This window comes from Neoarius graeffei, chromosome 6 (assembly GCF_027579695.1).
Source record: "Neoarius graeffei isolate fNeoGra1 chromosome 6, fNeoGra1.pri, whole genome shotgun sequence".
NCBI lineage: Eukaryota > Metazoa > Chordata > Actinopteri > Siluriformes > Ariidae > Neoarius > Neoarius graeffei.
The window spans coordinates 103,059,993-103,083,211 of NC_083574.1; the positions used below are offsets into that span (position 1 = coordinate 103,059,993).

At 43.8% G+C, this 23,219-nt stretch overlaps 1 protein-coding gene across 8 annotated transcripts in view; it reads right to left on the minus strand.

Moving 5' to 3' along the window:
• The window catches only part of dmxl2 (Dmx-like 2), an 82,057-nt gene that overhangs the window by 8,021 nt on the left and 50,817 nt on the right, over positions 1-23,219 (minus strand). The window contains exons 25-40 of one of the 8 annotated variants that reach the window (XM_060924252.1): positions 22,111-22,401; positions 21,818-22,009; positions 21,569-21,645; positions 21,305-21,432; positions 17,400-17,648; positions 15,047-15,237; positions 11,928-12,061; positions 10,715-10,800; positions 10,337-10,538; positions 10,061-10,178; positions 9,405-9,470; positions 8,421-8,507; positions 6,649-6,770; positions 6,413-6,548; positions 2,068-2,128; positions 1-38 (exon numbers count right to left, since the gene is read on the minus strand). The exon at positions 1-38 is cut by the window's left edge and continues 90 nt beyond it. In XM_060924252.1, the coding sequence (XP_060780235.1) occupies positions 1-38; positions 2,068-2,128; positions 6,413-6,548; positions 6,649-6,770; positions 8,421-8,507; positions 9,405-9,470; positions 10,061-10,178; positions 10,337-10,538; positions 10,715-10,800; positions 11,928-12,061; positions 15,047-15,237; positions 17,400-17,648; positions 21,305-21,432; positions 21,569-21,645; positions 21,818-22,009; positions 22,111-22,401 (2,178 nt within the window). Of the gene's footprint in view, positions 39-2,067; positions 2,129-6,412; positions 6,549-6,648; positions 6,771-8,420; positions 8,508-9,404; positions 9,471-10,060; positions 10,179-10,336; positions 10,539-10,714; positions 10,801-11,927; positions 12,062-15,046; positions 15,241-17,399; positions 17,649-21,304; positions 21,436-21,568; positions 21,646-21,817; positions 22,010-22,110; positions 22,402-23,219 lie in introns of all 8 variants that reach the window. The other 7 variants (XM_060924251.1, XM_060924249.1, XM_060924256.1 and 4 more) reach the window with 7 other exon arrangements.

Here is a 23,219-nt window from a genome sequence, read left to right on the forward strand (position 1 = left end):
AAACATCCTCACACTGCCATCCTGAGCTCCTGTCATATCTACACACACACACACACACACACACACACACGTGGCACTACGTATTATGAGGTCACTAAACAAACCTCTATGGTTTTAACCCAATCACATCTGATATGTAAATGATTAGAGGAGGAGGAGGAGGACGACTCACCTGTAAACGTTTAGCTTCAGACCCTGCAGAATGAACCAGCTACACATCTCACTAACCTCGCTCAATGGAGGGCGTGGTCGCCATGGTAACGTGAGGCTATATTCTAGAGACCCTAATACTGAAGTCCCGCCTCGTGTTAGGCAGTTAATAGGGAAGACATGAGAATGTGGGGGTGTGTCCTAATCTGCATATTCACTTGCATTTTTAATATTCGTAAAGCTCATCATTTTTAAAGAGGCTGAAGGTGAAGAGATCCATTTTTTTAACCCAAAAATAAATCTTGTGATTTAAAAACTTTGACAAATTCTCATTATTGGTCCTCATGGATTATTTTTCAATGATTATATCTGATCGTTTATTTACAGTGAGGTAAAGTTTGAAATACTGGAGTAATTAATGAAGTGAATCTGTACAGTGTGCGTGTGTAGGGCCGGGTTCAAAAGATCGAGCCACGATCCGATATCGAGTCACGTTCAAAAAATACGAGATCGATTCAAAAATGTGTGGATCGATCTCTTCCAGGTGGCTATAGGCACTATTTTCTCGACCGCGCAAGGACCGCTATAAAAAGCGGGTGCCGGCAAACGAAACCGAAACTTAAGAACGCGAGATGGCTGAAGCTGCGCAGCTAAAATCACCGCCTGGCCTGAAAGCTGATGTATGGCATTACTTTGGATTCAAACGTTACGAGGACAGAGACGAAGTCGACAGAACAAAAGCAGTGTGCAAACTGTGCCACATAGAGGTAAAATATAGTGGCAATACAACCAATCTCCGCAACCACTTATCCAGGCACCACGCCGACACAGTTTCAGCTAAACCTGCGGCGAATCAAACTGCACTGGAGAAGGCATTTGGTGTTAAATTTCCTTCAAATTCTCAGCGTGCCTTGAGCATAACCGAGGGTGTCGGAATATTTATTAGTAAAGACCTACGCCCCTACAGTGTCGTAGAAAATGCTGGATTCACACTACTGGTGAAGAGACTGGAACCACGCTATGTCCTGCCCAGTCGCAAACATTTGAGCGAAACTGTTATCCCAAAAATGTATGCGAAAACAAAAGACACACTTGCACATTCGCTGAAGTCTGCCGAGAGGGTGGCGTTGACCTGCGACTGCTGGACCTCAAGAAATACCGTGTCATATCTGACTACTGCTCAAAGGAGCTGCCTGACTCCACAGCACGTAGACCAGCTCCTTTTCCTCCAGAAAAATTATACAATTCCTGAAGACTAGGAGTCTTATCAGTCAGGCATAATTTCTTACACTTTGCTGTGGTTGCTGAGCTACTGTCTTTTATTTTCTTTGTGGTCATTGTTGGTTAGTTCTGGTCATTGTTTTAATCCTGCTATGGGTATGTTAATCAACCAAAAGAGGGCCACCAACTGTCATGGTTACACTCTGAGACTCATCAGTCAAGCATCATTTCTTACACAATTGCTGTGGCTGCTGAGGTGCTTTTTTTCCTTTGTGGTCAGAAACCCTGCCATGGGTGTGTTATTCAACCAAAAGAGGGCCACCGAATGTCATGGTTTTGATTTAGAATTCAAATAAAACCTGGATTTTTTTCATTCCAAAATAAATCCTTTAAATCCTTGACTCTTCTCTCTCTGTGTCCCTCTTACACAGATACATGCACAAACACACATGGGGCTGTTCCTGTCAGTAGGGACAGTTTTTACTTTAAAGTGACAATCCAGCAATATCTAAGTAGATCGATATCGGATCAAATCGGATCGTGACCTTATGAATCGGAATCGAATCGATCCAGGAAACCTGCATCGATTCCCAGCCCTGTGTGTGTGTGTGTGTGTGTGTGAGTGAATGAGTCAGTCTGATGATAATGAATAAATTAAACAGTAGTATGGGTGTTCCTGTGTGTAAAGTCACTCACAGTATTGGTAAATGGGATGTGAGGTCATTCTCTTCACATTGTTCAAGTTCCTCTTCACAATCTGAGAGAGAGAGAGAGAGAGAGAGAGAGAGAGAGAGAGAGACAGACAGGATGGCTCGTTTCAGGACAAACACACGCACGTTTGTCATCGTGATCATCATCATCGCTCCTGAACGTACTCTAAAGCCTCACACTTTATAAAACAGTAAAGGATCACACAGATGATGTTACGATGTTTAAAGGCTGTAACATCACACGATAGGGGTAGCCTGGGAAATCCCATACTGCTTTGCACAATCGTTCCGATCTGAAAAGACAGCATGGAAACTATGGTCTAAAGGCTCGCCTGAGTTAGGGAGCCAATCAGAGAGTGGGGAGGGGTGGAAAGACGGTGACGCGTACTACTCGACAAACGGAAGCTTGTAGTTTATTTGGGACTGTTTACGGATCACATTTAACATGGTGGCGAGCGATACGAACCAAACTTTCGATCAAGCTTTAGACACTGTTCTGAATAGTTTAGAGCGAAAGTTTGTTTTAAAAAACTCTTTCCTTCTCTTCTTCGCCTCTTCGTCGCTCTAACTACGTCACCGGGTACAACTGCCATGATTGGCCATGGGCTACGTATACGCCAAATGATAGACATTCGCAACGTCCAATAAACGGCCGTTGACAATCGTAAACCACACCTCCCCTACGAGAAATTCAATAGGCGGATTCCAGACCATATTTCACTTGTGATATGGTCTGGTGTTAACCAGACTACGATAGGGGCGGGGTTTACGGTATTTGATTGACAAGCTGCCAAAGTGCATCATTGTGCTCGTCTATCTGACGAGTTTGTAAGGGAATGTCTATACAGCGTTGAGCTGGTGTATAGTGCGTGTTTGTACAGCGCTGGGTTTTAACGTGTGTTGCACCGGAGTCACACTGGTGTTTATTCAGCGTTGTATTAACGTTGTGCTGCTGTATTAACCCTCCGAGACCTACATGGGGACATTTCTGATCAACAGAAGTCGGTGACTGACACACACAAGCTTGGGCTTATGTTTTATTTAGATCTGTTTTTTCTAGTTTAAGAGGGGGAAAAAAACCCGGCTCGTCTCTCGTGCAAAGCGATCGGAAATGATGTCGCTCTAAAGACGATGTGATTTTTGGGAGCGTATTTGCCCCCTGCGGGTCTCCGAGGGTTAATGTGATCACAGTGTCTGTTTAGTCCCGTGTTGGTGTTTAATTCAGTTATTGTGCTGCTGTGTAGGTGTTTACTCAGGGCTGCGTTTACTCGTGTTTTGTTCTGGTGTTTATTCAGTGTTGCGTCAGGGGTACTCTACTCTTAGCGTCATGCTGGTGTTTGCACCATGTCACTGTCTGGTATTTATTCTGAGAATGAAACCGAGCTGGAGAAACGAGCGATACGTGTGTGTGTGTGTTATCAGCAGTAGAGGACACCCAGCAGTGATGACGCACGCTGCCACCTTGGTCTGTCCGGTGTTTACTGTTGTGTGTTAGGGCTCGAACAGCACTGTGTGCTCTTATCAGCGCTCACAGACTCGTCACACTGTGTTTAGACCAAATCAACACTGTTTGTGTTACACTGATAAAACAACACAAAATATACAAAACACTCACAGCTATCTCTCTCTCTCGAACCTTGCCAGTGTGATCTCATTGGGATTATGTCTGTTACAGTCATCTATATAATAATTACACATGTACTGTACATATATATTTATATAAATAATATGTATTAAAAACAAAATCACACACACACACCTTTAAGTTCTAAATCACGTTATATTACATAGACACGAGTGTTTTACTGGGAAATACTCCACTGGTATTTTTCATCTGAACACCATCCGGGACATGGAGAACCAAAACCAGGACATAAATCTCTGTCACTTGTGAGGAAATCGATGATAAATTGCATTTTGATAAATTTGGGGACTTTGTTTGTAAATGTGCCAATATAATAAAAAGAAAAATATATATATATATTTTTTTTTTCTTTACCAAATTCTAACAGAAAACGAGCGCGCCCAAAAGGGGAAACCGAGCCGAGCCGCCATTTTGAATCCTCATTCACGGCTGTAATGCAAATGGCTTCCTCCTCGGTATACAAGTGCACTTCCATGGCAGGAAAAAAAACTACATTTTGCCGCCTATGTCGTCCCCTATTTATACAAAATTGAGTCATTCAGGATTCAGCCATGTTTTTGCTCGGCCTTAGCAACAGTTACAGGTTTTTAGCTTTCTCCTGAAATGTTTTCTTTTATTTCTTCTTCCTCAGGGTAGTAAAACTCGCTTTCGCTGTGAACACTGTCGTTATCGCCATCCATGCTGTAAAATTAATGCTATTCTCCTGAGAAATGCTGGCAAAAAATATAAGATTTTTGATAATAAAAAAATAATAAATCTTATTAAAAAAAAAGATAAATGTTGACAAAAAATTCTACTATGCTTGTTGTCGTGAACGAGCGAGTCGCTAGAGGTCCGTAACTGGGGTCCGTATCATAGGAAACGGACCCGCTCGCCAGCCAATCAGAGCTGGAAACCGGACCGTGGAAAAAAAAAAAAATTATATATATTAGGGTGCATCAGTTGCCCCCTAAAAATGAAAAGTTCCTCCGATCATGATGCATTTTTGTTTTTATGTTCCTTTTGGTAAGAAAACACACTGGGTGAAATAGTTTGACAAAATTCAAAAGTTTAATGGTGGCACCAGGAGCTCAAAGTGATGGAAAAAGCTGCTATTTTATGACTTTTATGACAAAATTTCGATCACTTTTCATGAAACATTATGGCACCTTATAGAGTATACCAAATATCTTAGATACACATTTTTAGTCCATATTCTAAATATATTATCAAGCACAGTTTGAGTTTTAGCTGTTCATTGAATCATTGTTCAACTACTTTTAAACAATACAAATGTATTATGAATCACATTAATGCTTCTCAATCCCTTGCAAAGGTTCTTAACATCATCTCTGCCTCACAAGAAATCAATAAACGGAGTCCAACATTGTGACTCAAACCTTACGCAAAAACATAAAATAAGCGTTTTTTGGCAAAAAATGAACCTCATGGTGCCACCATTAGACTTTTGAATATGGTCAAAAAATTCTACAGGATGTCTTTATTGGTGAAAAGGAACACCCAAACAAAAATGCATCAGATTTTATGAAAGTGACGGCAACTGATGCACCCTAATATATATATATATATAAAATCTCACATTGGCTTGAAGATATGAAGTTTATCTTCTCGTGTTGAAAAATTCACATTTTTCAGATGAAATACGTCACGGATTTAAGGGACATATTTAAATAAATATTGGCTTTTTTTTTCATGGTCTATCAGATATATTCCATTCAGCGAGCATGATACTGAACGAGTCGAAGACGAGTAGCTGAATGGAATATATCTGATAGACCACGAAAAAAAGCCAGACAATATTATGATCATTATCATCCATACACATTCCTTTCGGGTGTTCAATGTATCTTTCTCTTTCAAAATTCTCTTAAAATCTTCTGTATTTAACAAAGCAAACGTGGCGGCCATGTTCGTTTACAAATTGTCACAGTCGCTCACTAGCACGGAAGTTTTACATCTCCGACGTGTGACGTCATGTTGTCTTGACAACCGTGCAATATCGTAAACCACATTCAACGCTCATTCTCCATCGGGCAGAGTGATGTAATACACGTAGGAGAAGCGACATGCTAACAATACTGCATGCTGTCAAACCAAATGAATGAAACCTGCTCGAAGGGAATAGAACACATGTTTTTAGTCCATGGAAAAAGTTTCCTGGATATATAATAATTCCTGATACTTCACTCCAGTGACGTCGCTCCTAGTGTTTTCCCACAGTGTTGTCAAAACGGTGAACCGGTTCAAAATTAACACTCTTTTTGATTAACTTGTGTATTTTTTGTGAATGCGTCCATATAATATAAAGAACTTTACACAATGGCACAAAGATCTGAAGTTTATCTTCTCATGTTGAAAAACATACATTCACCACTCAAAGATAAAACTTCATATCTTCACCCAAATGATGCAAAGATATGAAAATGTTAGGCTAATTTCTCAAGCAGTCTGTCTTTGCATAAAACGCAGTTTTCAGCACATGGATTATTCTCTTATTTTATTTTTACAATATGTATATATCTGAAAAAAAAAAAGGGATTAAAATAAATTATTGGATGGCATATAATTCTGGTAGATAAATCATTATATTTATGTTTTAATATTAAATCGTACATATTATTATTTAAAACTTTTTTTTAATGTCCTTTAATGTGTAGCATTTTCAGCCTATAAGTAACACACGTACCACGCTAGCACCCATGCTAGTTTGTCCGCTGCCAAGCCATGGCATAGAGGCGGAGACTGGCATTGGTGGAGGAGCAAAGGGGGCGGAGCTTGCCTGTGCAATGTTAGTGTGGGAGGAGCGATAGTCATCGTCAGAGCTGAGAAGAAGAAAAAAAAAATAATGTTAGCAAACAGTTATTAAAAATAGGTACGTTACAAATCTCTCTCTCTCACACACACACACACACACACACACACCTGCGTGACTCCTTGTCAAAGTCTTCTCCGATCCAGGTGTATGACTGCGCAGCCAGCAGAGTGGACACGTCCACTTCCTGAACATCATGAGTGGAGGCCAGGACGATCTCACTGGGTTTAGCCTACACACACACACACACACACACACACACACACACACACACTAGGGATGTTAACCGATGACCGTTTGACCGGTGGTTGACCGAATCAGTGTCAACCGGTTAATTTTTTTTTGGTTGTCGGTTAAAAAAAAAAAAAAATCAATCGTTTTGAAGCTGCCGATTTTGGAGCATGCCATGCGGTGTAAGGACGACAGCTGACGAATCAGAAACACCCATTCAGTCATGTCCCGCCCTCCCGCCCCAGTTAAAGACAGCTGACAAATCAGAAACACCCATTCAGTCATGTCCCGCCCTCCCGCCCCAGTTAAAGACAGCTGACGAATCAGAAACACCCATTCAGTCATGTCCCGCCCTCCCGCCCCAGTTAAAGACAGCTGACAAATCAGAAACACCCATTCAGTCATTTCCCGCCCTCCCGCCCCAGTTAAAGACAGCTGACGAATCAGAAACACCCATTCAGTCATGTCCCGCCCTCCCGCCCCAGTTAAAGACAGCTGACGAATCAGAAACACCCACTCAGTCATGTCCCGCCCTCCCACCCCAGTTAAAGACAGCTGACAAATCAGAAACACCCATTCCAGTCATGTCCCGCCCTCCCGCCCCAGTTAAAGACGGCTGACAAATCAGAAACACCCATTCAGTCATGTCCCGCCCTCCCACCACAGTTAAAGACAGCTAACAAATCAGAAACACCTATTCAGTCATGTCCCGCCCTCCCACCCCAGTTAAAGACAGCTGACAAATCAGAAACACCCATTCCAGTCATGTCCCGCCCTCCCGCCCCAGTTAAAGACGGCTAACAAATCAGAAACACCCATTCAGTCATGTCCCGCCCTCCCGCCCCAGTTAAAGACAGCTGACAAATCAGAAACACCCATTCAGTCATGTCCCGCCCTCCCGCCCCAGTTAAAGACAGCTGACGAATCAGAAACACCCATTCAGTCATGTCCCGCCCTCCCGCCCCAGTTAAAGACAGCTGACAAATCAGAAACACCCACTCAGTCATGTCCCGCCCTCCCACCCCAGTTAAAGACAGCTGACGAATCAGAAACACCCATTCCAGTCATGTCCCGCCCTCCCGCCCCAGTTAAAGATGGCTAACAAATCAGAAACACCCATTCAGTCATGTCCCGCCCTCCCGCCCCAGTTAAAGACAGCTAACAAATCAGAAACACCCATTCAGTCATGTCCCGCCCCAGTTGAACACAGCTGCCACTCGGTGAAAGAGAAAAGTGTAGACACAGGCTTTTTAGCTTACAAATTACTATTCTGTTTTTTTTTTAATTATTATTAGAAGGCACATGGAGTTTAGTCCTGCCTTGGCCAGTGCATTCTGAAAGTATGTCTCGGTCTGTAGCCAACAATGCATGTTATTGCAGATCAGATCTCTCCACACAGACTAAAGGCGCAGATGCCGACTTTTTCACGGCTGACTGCACGATTCAGCCGTGAAAAAGGCGTCATCCGCTAAAAGGCGTGCCGTTTGCATCCCTGTTTAAACTCATAGGTTAACCGACTTTAACCAGCTAATGAGGCTCGGTGGTCGGTCAAGATTTTTTTTAGTTTTCGCCATCCCTAACACACACACGGCATTTTTCCCTCTAGAAAGTGCTGTAACTTATTCAAAGTGAGTCAAAATAATATTTTTACCTTATTGATTGCAAAAGCCATGATGATGTCAGATTCCTTGTGGATAATTTTAGCTTTGCCTCCAGGATAACCAAGATCTGCCTCCACCTACACACACACACACACACACACACACACACACACTAACCCTCAGTGTGAGACATCAACATGTTAACAAGCCATAGAACACCAAAGGGGTCCATGTTGATTAGTTAACTGGTTAATTGAAGGTTAACTGGTGGACATTTGGATGTTAATTGCATAAAGAATGAGCCCCGGGTCTGGATCAGCTGACAGATACCCCTTTTCCACCAAATCAGTTCCAGGGCTGGTTCGGTGCTGGTTCACAACTCGTTCAACTTGCGAGCCAGCTGAGAACCAGTTTGCTTTTCCATAGCTCGCGGTGCTAAGGGAAGCCACGTCATTACATCGCTGTATACGTCAGTTATGTCGCTGCGTTTGCATAAACCTTGGCGCGAATATCGAAGCAAAAACAATGCAGAAGAAGCAGCAGCAGCAACAACAACAATAATAATAATAATAATAATGGATGACTTCGTTTGTACAGCTGCTGCTTCTCGCTGCTTAAAAATGGCGATCTTTCGCGGTCTTGTTATTGTTGTTGGTCTTAACAACTCCCCCCGCTGACGTAAGCGGTTCTTTCCTCTGAGCCAGCAGAGAGTTGGTGCTAGCCTGGAACCGTTTTTTCTGGCCCCAGAGCCAGTTCTTTGTCAGTGGAAACAGAAAACCCGGTTCCAAACTAAGCACTGGCCCCGAACCAGCCCTGGAACTGCTTTGGTGGAAAAGGGGCACCAGAGAGAGTTTAGTGTCTACACCAGTTAGTAAAGTGGAGCGAGGAGCGACACTCCTGTGGGGAGGTGAGAGAGGGAGAACTGTGTGTGTGTGTGTGTGTGTGTGTGTGTGTGTGACAGCAGGTTCAGCAGAGGAAAGAAAGCTCAAGCCTGGAGGACGGAGTAACAGATACACACACCCATTCAGTACTACCTTGTTGATTTTGTGAGCTCCTGCTACACAGTTGTGTGTGAGACAGTCCACATGGTTCTCTAAACACTGCACCATACACAACACAACACCACAACACAACACAAACACAACACAATACAAACACAAACACAACACAAACAATACAACACATGCACAGAGAAAAAAAGAAAAAAAAAGAAAAAGAGAGAGAGTTCTGAGCAGCGGTCTAGATAAGGCGTGCATGCGAGTGTGGGTGACTTTAGCCTTTCTTCTCTAAACAGTTCGGCGGTTGCTCCGGTGGGGTTCTGGGATGTTTTTATGGGTTCAGTTTTTATTACTAAAAGTTAGCAACAAAAATAATTAATTAATAATCAGTGTTTAAAAAAATAAAGTTTTAATTACATTTAAAATATAATTACCTATTTATTTTTCACATAATTTTATCAATACGGTGTATTAATAAATTGCGCTAATTAGGTTCTTTATTGCTTAATTAATTGGTTACTTAACGTACCTGTATTAATAATAACTCACTAAAATTAAGATTTTATCTTTTTAACCCTCCTGATGATCTCTGTAATATATATCCGATCTCCCTGTGTGTCGTCTCCCTTCTCTTTGCAGGGGACGGACACACACACTCATGCAAACTTCTTGACCCCGCCCCCTTTCATTACCTCACTCTGCTTTCTCTTCTTGGTGAAGATGTACCGAATCAAAGTCTCCTGGAGGACTTCCTGTTTCACCAGGAAGTGCCAAAGACGGCGAGCAGGGAAGGAGAGGTGGTGCCTTGCTCTACACACACAGAGAGAGAGAGAGAGAGAGAGAGAGAGAGAGAGAGAACATTCCCATCATCCTTCAGTGTGTCCAAAATGGGGTGCTCTGATTGGCTGACATACAGGTGAGAGAGTGTCAGTCATTAAGAGATGAGGTGTGTGTGTGTGTGTGTGTACTTGAAGGGCGTGTTGTCAGGCTCCAGCATGGCTTTGTGGCGCAGCGCGGCGGGGCCGCCACCCACACTGACGTCTGTAGGGAAGGTGTTTATGTAGTTGGGTGGAGGACCATCAAATCTGTTCATCCTGTCCTGAAGCTGCTGCTCCCAGTTCTCCATACACTTCACTACAGAGTTACAGAGCGGAGACGACACGGGCAGGTCTGAGAGAGAGAGAGAGAGAGAGAGAGAGAGAGAGAGAGCAGACGAAGATGGGAAGAAAGAGAGAAAAGAACAAAGGGAGAAATACAAAAGTCAAAAAGAAGAGGAGAAAGAGGTTAAGCATGCAAATAGAAAGAGACAGAGGAAGTGTGTGTGTGTGTGTGTGTGTGTGTGTTACCTGTAAAGTCAAGTCCTGCAATGGGGAGGAAGTTCTTCACATTGTGCAGAGCGAGTTTAACCATCACCAAGCGGATCAGACACCAACTACACAGAGAGAGAGAGAGAGAGAGAGAGAGAACAGAGAGAAAGAGCAAGAGAGCATAAGAGAGCACGAGAGCGAGAGAACGAGCAAGAGAGAGCGAGAGAGAATGAGCAAGAAAGAATGAGCAAGAGAGAGTGAGAGAGAGAGAACGATCAAGAGACAGCGAAAGAGAGAATGAGCAAGAAAGAATGACCAAGAGAGAGCGAGAGAGCAAGAGAGAACGAGCGAGAGAGAACAAGCGAGAGAGAGAATGAGCAAGAGAGAGCGAGAGAGAACGAGCAAGAAAGAACGAGCAAGAGAGCGAGAGAGAGAGAATAAGCAAGAGAGAGTGAGAGAGAACGAGCAAGAAAGAACGAGCAAGAGAGCGAGAGAGAGAGAATGAGCAAGAAAGAACGAGCAAGAGAGAGAATGACCAAGAGAGAGCGAGAGAGCAAGAGAGAACGAGCGAGAGAGAGAACGAGAGAGAGAGAACAAGCAAGAGAGAACGAGCAAGAGAGAACGAGTGAGAGAGAGAGAGCGAACAAGCAAGAGAGAGCGAGCGAGCGAGAACAAGCAAGAGAGAACGAGCAAGAGAGAACGAGCGAGAGAGAGAGCGAACAAGCAAGAGAGAGCGAGCGAGAACAAGCAAGAGAGTGAGAGAGAGAGAACAAGCAAGAGAGAGCGAGAGAGAGAGCGAGAGAGAGAGAATGAGCAAGAGAGAGCAAGAGAGAATGAGCAAGAGAGAGAGAACGAGCAAGACAGCAAAAGAGAGAGAGAGAAAGAGCAAGAGAATATTTATAAATGTTTGGATTAACCTGTAACAGAACTGTTTCTGTCGCTCTAAGTATCCTTCGCTGTTTACAGTTAACCCTAACCACAGTGAACAGGTTTAGATTTTAATATTTGGGATGTGTTTCGTGACTCCGGTGCTAATCTGATGGCTGGTGGTGGATTCTCGTTATTCCTGCGAGAAAATGGAGCAACAGGCCGATAAAATTAATTTATAATTATTTGTAATTACTGTAAATGAATAATTTCATGACAGAATGAATCTAGGACACTGTTCAAGATCACATGTTAATATAACCTGCAAATCAATCTGTGTGTGTGTGTGTGTGTGTGTGTGTGTGTGTGTGTGTAAAAGTAAAACCTGTATGAGTTCGGGTCGCTGTGCTCAGTCATCTGAGTATCAGACAGGAAAGCATCCTCATCATCATCTTCATCTTCATCACCGCTCTCATCAGAGTCGTACAGAGCTCCACTGTCTGACAGAGGGAGGAAGGGCTGTCTCACACACACACACACACACACACACACACACACACACACACACACACACAGTCATAACAGGGATAAGCGTGCTTTGTTTAAAAGACTTTCAACAGATCTGCAACTCTGTGTGTGTGTGTGTGTGTGTGTGTGTGTGTGTCAGAAAATTCACTTACCATTTCTTTCTTTATTATTATTTAATTTTTTATCCTTCCTTTATCTGTTTCTACATTTTATAAACTTACTTTCTAAGGAAGTTTATCAGACAAATAACTTGTATATATTATCGCTACAAGTAAATTAGCTTGGGGAAGCCGTGGCCTAAAGGTTAGAGAAGCAGCTTTGGGACCAAAAGGTTGCTGGTTCGATTCCCTGGACCAGCAGGAACGACTGAAATGTGCTTGAGCAAAGACCCCTAACTGTTCTGGGGATGTTGTACATCACTCTGGATAAGAGCGTCTGCTAAATGCCTGTAATGTAACTTGGCGGTCACCGTGCACAGAAGCGGCCCTGTAAACCAGCCCGTGTCCGTGGGGAGCTGTGGGACTTTACGTTTAAAGGTTATGATCTACATCTGAAACATTATTCAGTCACCACTAGTGTTGTTAAGATGGTGACGATTTCATGTCACTTACAGTAACACAAATATCATAAAAAAGTTAATTCCTTAGCCTTAACAATGATGACTGTTATGGTCCCTAGTGCGAGCTTGAGAGAGAAAATAATTCGGAGGTAAATCGACAAGTAGAGCTTAAATTTTATACACTTAACTGCAGGACTACTTTCATTTAATAATGAGAAAGATACTAGTGTTAGCTAACATTATGAGTATAACGTTAAATCACTCTGACTGGTTACAACAGCCTTCAACATGATGAAGTAATTAGGGGTGTTCACACGGCACATATTTGCATCGATGCTGCGCCGATGTATTTTGTTGCGATATATCTTACACCGGTGTAAATTTTGTGGAGCGTTCACACGTCACAAACCTGCTTACTAGAGAGAAGCATGCTAGCACCGGTGCAGTCCCACTTGCGTTCACACAGCAGTTTTTGTGACCGTGCAAAAACTGCTGTGTTTTAAAAACGAAAACGATAGTAATAATTAAAAACGATAGTAATAATGTGGAAATTAAATATGCGCATGCATTAAAATGTACTTCCTTTTCCCAGTTGTCATGGCATCACCAAGCGCCGGGAAAACAACGTGGATGAAGACACCAGTGTTGCCAGATACTGCTGACGTTTTCCAGCCCAAAATGTGTTCAAATCCACCAAAATGCACTTAAAACCACCCAATCTGGCAACACTGGAAGACACGCAGTTCTGTTGTTGTTGATATTCGCCAGTTTGGAAGCGCAAAATACCAGGATGCAAATTATGCCAGTGATTCATTTTGCCCTGCGTCATGCGTATTTTACGCAATTTTAAAATAAATGACGCAGATGTTTTGCTTGTGGTGCGTATTTTTGACGCAAGGTCGCACTCGGAACATCCTCGAGTTACTTCTCTTCATTCAGGATATAGAGCGAAGGGATGTAGCTTGAGGTTGTTCCGAGTGGCAAGGTCCTAACGACACTATATTTTTCTCGTTCAACATGACTGAACTGTTGTTATAATGCTTCATTTATCGACTACTATAGCCTTTTTTACTTGGCGGGCCTATATTTAGCTTCGTTTAATTCCGTCAGCAACGTGTCAGCAATTTCATTTGGCTGGAAAGCTTCGGCATATGCAAATCCTTTCCAGCCTCGATTTGAAGCAAGTGAAAATAGCTCTCTCGTACTAATCGATAAAATTTATGTTTGCCAAAGCATTTCTTTGCCTTAACCTCTGCAGTGCATACTGCTGGCTGTGAAAGGGGCTTCTCAGTGCAGAACCAGATTCTCACTAAAGGCAGAAACAGACTAACCATTGAAAAGCAACATCACTTGATGAACATAAAAACAAGCATCCTTACTAAGTCAGACATGATTGAGATGAGTCTGGATCACTTGAAAAAAAACAAGCAAAGAAGAATTTTCTCAGTGAAGAAATGTTACAGTAGCTAAACCATAAACATGATAAATGTCATTATTAATTGTGAAAAAGTTAATCTTGTCTGATGTCACAAAAGTCAAGTGCCAAAGATATTGACACTTTTTTTTGTTTTATTTGAATTCTAGTCAAAACAGCCATAATAACTATTCTGTTTAATTCCATACTTTTTTCTTTTTTTATTCTGAAAATTGTTATTGTTTGCTTAGATGAATAGCTCACACAATTGTTCACATGTTGGAATTAAATGATTTAAGTGTGAACAGTGATAACTATTGTGTATTTTGTTTTCAAAGTGTGTATTTTAATTTTGACTCACTTTGGAAATTTTTGACTCACTGATTTAATATGTGGTGAGTCAGTTTGACTCAGTCATTAGGAGCAAAATGAATCACTGTATGCAATGCCCGTATGTAATCAGCTCTCCTCACGTGTAGTGAGTCTACCCCGTAGCGTTCAGACGTCCCATTTTATATCGGTGCTGCCCCGCAAACTAGCATTTACTCCGGAGTAAATTTTTTAAACCACCTCCCGAGCAGGGTTAGATTTGCACCGGTTTAAGCAGCGTTCAGGGGCGACACCGCTATAACTTTGTACTGTGTGAACGCTCTACTGGGGCAGCCCCGGTGCTACACTGGAGTAAAAGTTGCCGTGTGAACACCCCCAATATTAAATCCCGGAACATAATTAAACAGTTTTGCCTGTGACGGGCTGGATTCTACCATTCAATGGTTTTTACAACAACACACAGCTCTGGCAATTTTAAATCACCATCAGTCAGGGACATCAACTTTCATTCATTCATTCACACCGAAAAAAACTCCTGGAACAACACGGCGGCGCCGTAAACGCATGAACCAGAGCGTCTACGTTTATACATCTACACCCAAGTAAACCAGACACTATCAGCGTCGGTACAGTCAGTGAATCCGTCTATTAACAGTTGAGAGGGAGCACTTACTTTTGCCACAAAATAATCCCACATGCTGAGCTCCGGGGGGATGAACTTCTCCTTGTAGGCGGGGCGTTCTGTGGGGATCGGAGGAGGCGTGGCCTGTGTCTCTTTAACGGGCCGACCCGGAACCAGCATACGCATGTTAAACCGCCTGCGCTGGCGGTCCACTTCTTCAGCAGGAGGTGTTGGGGGCGGGGCTACTGAATGAACACGAGACAGAGGGGTTGCCATTAGTTCATTTATTAATCTTTAATAACATTTTATCCACACTATCGAGTGTACTACAGGGTTCAGGATTCACCCAATCTCGGGTAACTTCATGGTCACGTGACCCTCATCACAACCGTTATAATTACTGATCAAAGACTACGTAAGAAACGAGTGCATGGATGAGCATGACTCTGGTTCAGGTAATCAATATATCATTTAAAACCAAAACTATTACTGCTTTTAAACATTTGTAGAACAGAAAACAGAAAGGATTGAAATCGCACCTACACCTCTTAGTGTTAATTTAATTTAACTCGTCATTGCTGCACAGCTACAGAAACAATTACGTCTCACGCTGTAGGCGATTTATTTACATTTCCAAAAGTAAAAGAGCGACTGCTGTGTTTCTATTTTAACCGTCGAATGTCGTGTCTCGGCTTATTACAGACCGACACTCGCGTGCTACTGTTTACGCGTTAGTTAAAAAATAGCTGTGGTAAAAATCTCTCGGTTTAATTTCATTCAGTTCATTTGCTCTAACAATACGGTACATTAATACAATATTGTAATACGCCCCCTGCTGGATATATTTTGTACTGCAGTAACTTATGGCTAAATGTGAAATGTAAACTCACTCGGAAACACCACTGAATACACAAAGTCTGTAAAATTACACCGCTGTGCTCGAGGTGATCATTTCTTTACTTTATTACCTCAGAATACTGAGACACTAAATTGTTTCAAAACACTTCCTCATTATTAAAACGGAGGAAATGGTCTAATGCTGATTTCTTCAAATTTAATACCCGCCCTTCAGTCATATTCCATATTTCACTTACACACACACAGTTCTGTATTTGACTTTCAGGCTGCAGGTGATAAATGAAACTACATGCATTGACTCCGCCTACTATTTTACATTCACAAGGAAAAATAAAACTAATTAAATATTAATTAACATGAGAAATGTGTTGTTTTTAGTCATGTGAAAGTAATCATAGTATAATCCTCTATGGATTATCAACTTGTATTTCACACACACAATCACAAACCTTCACCGCCGTCCTGTTTCGGTTCATCAGGAAGGGCTAAGTGCAACACAACACAAACAACAACAACAACAACAACAAAACAATAAACAAGAACACACACGCGCACACTCTCACACTGAAAGTAGTTTGTGACAAAAACAAATAACCATTAACAACAAGATCTAACACACACACACACACACACCACACTCTGTCATACAACACAGCAAAGCATGAAGAGTGTGTGTGTGCGTGTGTGTGTGTGTGTGTGTGCGCACGCACGTAGCTTGCAGGTTTGTTACCGAGCATTACAAGTGTGTGAGAGACCGTGTGCTGCACTCTGACTGATAAATATAATTAGACATTAGATAAGCAATGGAGAAAATATAAACAGTCAAGAGGAGTGTGTGTGTGTGTGTGTGTGTGTGTGGTGTGTATACACACACACACAGACACACACACACACGTCCGCTGTTATTACTGTCGAAGGATGAACACTGTGATAAGTTCAACAGAAACACTGATTTACAAAGGACACACACACTGATAAGCGTGTACACATTATACTGTATTATTTACACACATCACCACTTCAGACGTCTAAACACTGATCCCACACTGACGTCGCCATAGTAACGACATCATGCTTCCGTGGGCTTTAATCCATGTTCACGTGTGAGATCCGCGTTCATGTTAATGAAACGTGCTGCGAGTGTGTACCTGTGTGTGATTTATTCTCCACTTGATGCTCGGAGTCCACAGTGTTATCAGCTAACAACACACACACACACACACACACACACACACACACGGATGTGTAAATTACACACATGCTTGAAAATGAACACACACACATGCATACACACAGTTAGTGCCTCACTCACAGCTCTCCAGCTGCATAGCCATTTCCACAGTGCCGTCACCATGGTAACCAGGCTCGGCATTATGGGATGTGGGTGTGACGGTGAGGGAGGGGGTGTCGGGTGATTCCTGAGAGCTTTCTGCTGCAAATGCAGCTGACACACAATGACGTATTACACACACAGTGCATTGATGCGCACACTGACGCACACTTCCAGACCGGGGATTTGTACAGATGTTACAGGTGTTCAGCTCACCTGGTGTGAGCTCAGCTGCTCGCTTTGGCTTGACGATGATCTTGGCTCCGCCCCCAAAGACGGCAGCCCACATGCGTGGGTTGAGCGGGTGGGCGGCGAGGCGGAACAGCTCGTTGGCGGAGTGCGTGCCGAGGCCGTGCAGCAGCAGGCTCAGATACACGGCCACCACGGCCTCACACAGCATCACGTTCAGCTTCGGCTGATCCTCACCCTGAGAGCACGCTAACAGGCTAATCAGAGACACCACACCTGACAGAGAGGGAGAGAGGGGGAGAGAGAGGAGAGACAGAGAGAGCAGAGAGAGAGAGACAGCAGAGAGGGGAGAGACAGAGAGAGCAGAGAGGGAGAACAGACAGAGAGAGAGAGAGCAGAGAGAGGAGAACAGACAGAGAGAGAGAGAGAGCAGAGAGAGGAGAGAGACAGAGAGAGAGGGAGAGACAGAGAGAGCAGAGAGAGAGAGAGACAGCAGAGAGGGGAGAGACAGAGAGAGCAGAGAGGGAGAACAGACAGAGAGAGAGCAGAGAGAAGAGAACAGACAGAGAGAGAGAGAGCAGAGAGAGGAGAACAGACAGAGAGAGAGAGAGCAGAGAGAGGAGAGAGACAGAGAGAGGGGAGAGACAGGGAGAGCAGAGAGGTGAGAGAGAGAGCAGAGAGAGAGACAGAGGGGAGAGAGAGAGACAGAGAGGGGAGAGAGAGAGACAGAGAGGGGAGAGAGAGCGCAGAGAGAGGGGAGAGAGAGAGAAGAGAGGGGAGAGAGAGAGAGCAGAGAGAGAGAGGGGAGAGAGAGGGAGACGAAAGAGGAGAGAGAGGGACAGAGAGAGGGAAGAGAGAGAGAGACAGCAGAGAGGGGAGAGACAGAGAGAGCAGAGAGGGAGAACAGACAGAGACAGAGAGAGAGAGAGAGACAGAGAGGGGAGAGAGAGAGACAGAGAGGAGAGAGAGAGCAGAGAGAGAGAAGAGAGGGGAGAGAAAGGAGAGGAGAGAGAGAGCAGAGGGGAGAGAGGAGAGAGAGAGCAGAGAGCACAGAGAGAGGGGAGAGAGAGGAGAGAGAGGGAGACGAAAGAGGAGAGAGAGGAGAGAGAGGAGAGACAGAGAGAGGGGAGAGAGAGGGGAGAGAGAGACAGAGAAGGGAGAGAGAGACAGAGAGAGGGGACAGAGAGAGAGAGGGGGGAGAGAAGAGAGACAGAGAGGGGAGAGAGAGAAGAGAGAGAGAGACAGAGAGAGGGGAGAGAGAGAAGAGAGAGAGCAGAGAGCACAGAGAGAGGGGAGACGAAAGAGGAGAGAGGGAGAGAGGGAGAGAGAGGAGAGAGAAGAGAGACAGAGAGGGAGAGAGAGGAGAGAGAAGAGAGACAGAGAGAGGGGAGAGAGAGAAGAGAGAGCAGAGAGAGGGGAGAGAGAGACAGAGAAGGGAGAGAGAGACAGAGAGAGGGGACAGAGAGAGAGAGGGGGGAGAGAAGAGAGACAGAGAGGGGAGAGAGAGAAGAGAGAGAGAGACAGAGAGAGGGGAGAGAGAAAGAGAGACAGACCAGGGATGAGAGTGGGTGGTCATCAAAAAAGCAGAAAACAAGATAAAGGTGTGCGAGGGCGCCGAAGATGCCCGAAGCCAACGGGGAGGGGGGGGGTCGTCTGGGAGTTATACCCCCCAGGAAAATTCTGAAAAATAAGGCCTTACAAACCACTTTTCCTGCAATCTGAGCTGCAGTAGATAAAAATATCTGTTGTCTTTTTATATATTTACATGAAAATGTGTATCAAATCAATAGCAGTATTGTTTGAATTCAAAATAAAATCACATTCTGCATTCAAGGGTATGATTATAATTCATGATCAACAAAAACGACAAACTAAATTCACATTAAACTTAAGTTCTATTAATTATCAAAATGTTCATATATTAAATAAAATTTTAGGGAGCCTGACCTTTTCTCCCTGTGTCCTCACTAGCTGCATATGATTTCTTCGAGAAGTCTTTTGAAATATTTAAGTTTTCAAAACTGTCAGCATTAATTCAGATTTACTGACCATCATATACACGTTCAGCGTATTAAATCAAACGAGTGCTAAGTTTATGGGATAATGTCTATGTACACTTTATACAATTATTTATAGTTCAGTCACTTCTCATTTTCATTTGATCATTTCGACTTCTTCAGCTTTTTGGCCAAAGACAGAAGCCCGTCAGTCCTCTCTTTTTCCTTTTTCTTTCACTGGCAAGCTGCTCCTGTGTTTTTACGTGGTCTAATCTGGCTCTCTTTTGTTCTCTCCCACACTCTTGTAAGAACTGTTATGATTGGCTATCATGCTCTCACCATCGATGTTTTGGCCAATTACACTGTAGAGAACACGCATTCTACCGCGAGACTTAGCGAGACTAAAGATGGCGAAAATGTAAACACGGAACATCGTCGTAGGAATGAATTACGCTTGAGTATCACGAAGGAACATACCCCAACCCCCCTCAATAAATGAAAAAAAAATTCTCAACGGATTTGGCATACAGTAATATAAAAAGGTCAATTTTTACTCAGAAAAAGCAGAAAACTCATCCCTGAAAGACAGAGAAGGTGGAGGAGAGATGTTCCTTCCACTATTATGGCCCTTTTCCACTACCCTTTTTCAGCTCACTTCAGCTCGCTTCAGCTCACTTCAGCCCGACACGGCTCGCGTTTCGACTACCAAAAACCAGCACGACTCAGCTCGCTTCAGCCCTGCTTAGCCCCTAAAACTCGCACTGTTTTGGAGTGGGGCTGAAGCGAGCCAAGCCGTGCCGAGTGAGGCTGGGGGCGTGAGCAGACACTCCCCTGTGCACTGATTGGTGAGGAGGCGTGTCCTCACATGCCCACACACGCCCCGCGAGCACGCTGGGATCTGTAAACACCGTAAACCCGGAAGAAGAAGAATTACGAATTACGAGAATTTCTGAAGCCTTATGCGCCTCGCCTCATCTATACGCTCTTGCCAGTATCTGTCCGCGTTGTCGGTGACAACAAGCCACAGCACCAAGACCAGCAACACTAACGACTCCATGTTTATTGTTTACTATCCAGGTCGTGAGACTACCGCTTAAAAGCTCACTGATGTCACTGTTTGCGCTGCTTAACGACATCACCTGACGTCCACCCACTTTCGCTAACTCCACCCAATGTGTCCACCCACTTCCAGCCAGCACGGTTCAGCGCGGTTGTAGTCGAAATGCAACTCCAACAGCCCCGCTCAGCTCGACTCAGCACGGCACGGCTCAGCCCGACTCAGCCACGTTTGTAGTGGAAAAGCGGCATTAGACTACTCTCTCAGCATTACTTTAAAAAAAAAGAAAAAAGTAGTAATAATAATAATAATAATAATAAACAGATCAGCTCTATATGTATTGGCACCCCTAATTTTATTTTTTCTTTTTTAAAAGCACAAATATGGCAAAAAAAAAGAGGCAGTATATATTTTTCAATTACTTGTCTAACATACCAATAGTAGTGTGTGTGTGTGTGTGTGTGTGTTTTGTATTGTGCACGCACACACACTCCAGCTTGTACAATTTGACCCACTGATGAACTCAAAACATTCCTCACCTACAGTGACAGGAAGAAAGAACGCCACATCAGAGCATCTTTAAGCAACAAAATCAACTCGGAGTGAGAGCAAACATTACTAATACGGGATGACCGAAACGGGGCAGGGCTTCCAGAGGTCAGTTAATCCTGGAGGGTTAAAACTTCTGCAACTGGCGATCATTCCAGAGTCATGCTGATTGGATCATCTGCAGTTTTTTTGTTTTTTAAGAGGAAAACCGAACACTACACAAAACAAAAAACTGAAGTTTGGCAATTTATAAAACATTTTACACAAACTATCCATGCTCAAATTTCAGAACGGTGTGTGTGTGTGTGTGTGTGTGTGTATACACGTACCTGGCCAATGTGCAGGGGCAGAGGTGGGCGTGGCCTGTTCTTCTATGCTCTCCGTCCTGAGTCTCCGCCTATCGCTGAGCAGCAGACCCTGGTACACCATGCCTGTGAACTGGTTCGCTTCTGACTGACTGCTGACCAGAGAACAGTGTGTGAGAGAGAGTGTGAGTGTATAAATGAATAAGTGGGTTGTTGTTATTATATAAAAAATAAGAATTGAAATACATCCAAATATGCTATAAGAACAGTGTGTGTGTGTTTATATACCTGTAGCTGTGGCTGTCACACAGTGCTTGGTAAATGCAAGCAGACAGAGAAGCAGCCAAAGTGTGCAGTGCGTTCACCTGACAGAGAGACAGACAGAGAGACAGACAGAGAGACAGACAGACCCTCCACCTTGTCCTTCAGTCACACTGTTTCACTGACCCAACACAATGTTGTGTCTATGTGTATTCATAAATGGTTTTTTTGGTGTGTGTGTGTGTGTGTGTGTGTGTGTGTGTGTCTCTCTCTCACTCGGTTATCAGGTGTATCAGGATGGGGCGGAGCCTCTGTCTGTACTATAGTGTACAGGATGTCCTGGATGTGGTTGTTCAGGTGCATGACAGGATTAGCGATGACCGTTTTAGTCGGAGCGATGCTAGCTGAGAGAAGCGGCAATGTTGTTGCCAATGGCAACGGGGACTGCAGCTGCTTCACTGTTGTCTCCTTGGAAACAAAAATATTGAACATAAATATGAAGAATCTGGTGTTACAGCAGGGCATTGCATAACACACACACACACACACACACACACACACACACACACCTGTTGCGACTCCTGCAGCAGGAACAGCAGCTCCATGCGTACAGATGTGACTCCGCCCCCTTTGGCTCCATGAAGGCTGCAGTAGGTGAGGAAGACTCTGAGCAGCGCCTCGTTCTTCCTCAGCCAGGCTTTACGTCTCTCAGCGTGCAGCTGTTTGGCCTGCAGTCTGCGCCGGTCCTGCAGATGGCGCTCGTACACATCCGTCTCACTACTCTGCTCACACTCGTCCCCTTCAACCGACACACTGCCGCTCCATTTCTCCAGCTCTCCCGCTGAATCCTGGCCTTCCACCTGAGGAGCACAGAGTCACTCAGCCATGCTCACTGACGCTACGAGGCTAATGTAGCTAATATACAGCACATTACACCGCAACCCCTCCATAACGAACTGCTGGGGGGCGGGTCCAAATAGTTCGCTGTACTGAAAATTTGTAATACTGAAACAGACCCACTTGTCACACCAAACACTCTCTCTTACGACAAACAAGACCAACTGCGTTTAATTTACACTTGCGCTGAATTCACGAACATATTTAGGAAGGAAAGGAAACGTGTCACACTCGCCGTCGTTTGCTTGCTGCATCTTCGTTCTTTTCCACCCGTCATGCTGATTGCAGTTATGGAGCTCGTTTTCTTTAAAAGTTGAAATTGAATTTTGTGGGATATTACATCCTTCAGACAAATTCATCGCTTTCTCGTTGCACTTTACACACTCCAGGATATGAAGTTTCTCTTCGATGGAGAGTATCTTATGTTTACGAGGGTCATGTACTGGAGGCGGATGATGAATGTAAGAGTGTTTATTTAAAAACGGGCTGGCAAACAGGTCAAAAATGTAAGACAAAGGCAGGGTCATGGAACGGGCAACTGTCGAGCGAGGCGCAAACAGAATATCAGAAGTAATCACAAAGGCAAAGTCCAAAATACAAACGCGAGTCAAAACCAGTAAAGCAATACACAGATACAAAGGCTTGGTAATGTGGGACACTCGATTCAGCATGTATACTTCACAAAGTCTGTGTGTTTAGGGAATCCTTATAAACGTGCGCTGTGATTGTGCTCTAAAATGAAACAGGTGCGTGGTAGTTAGTCCTAATTTTGCTCCACAAG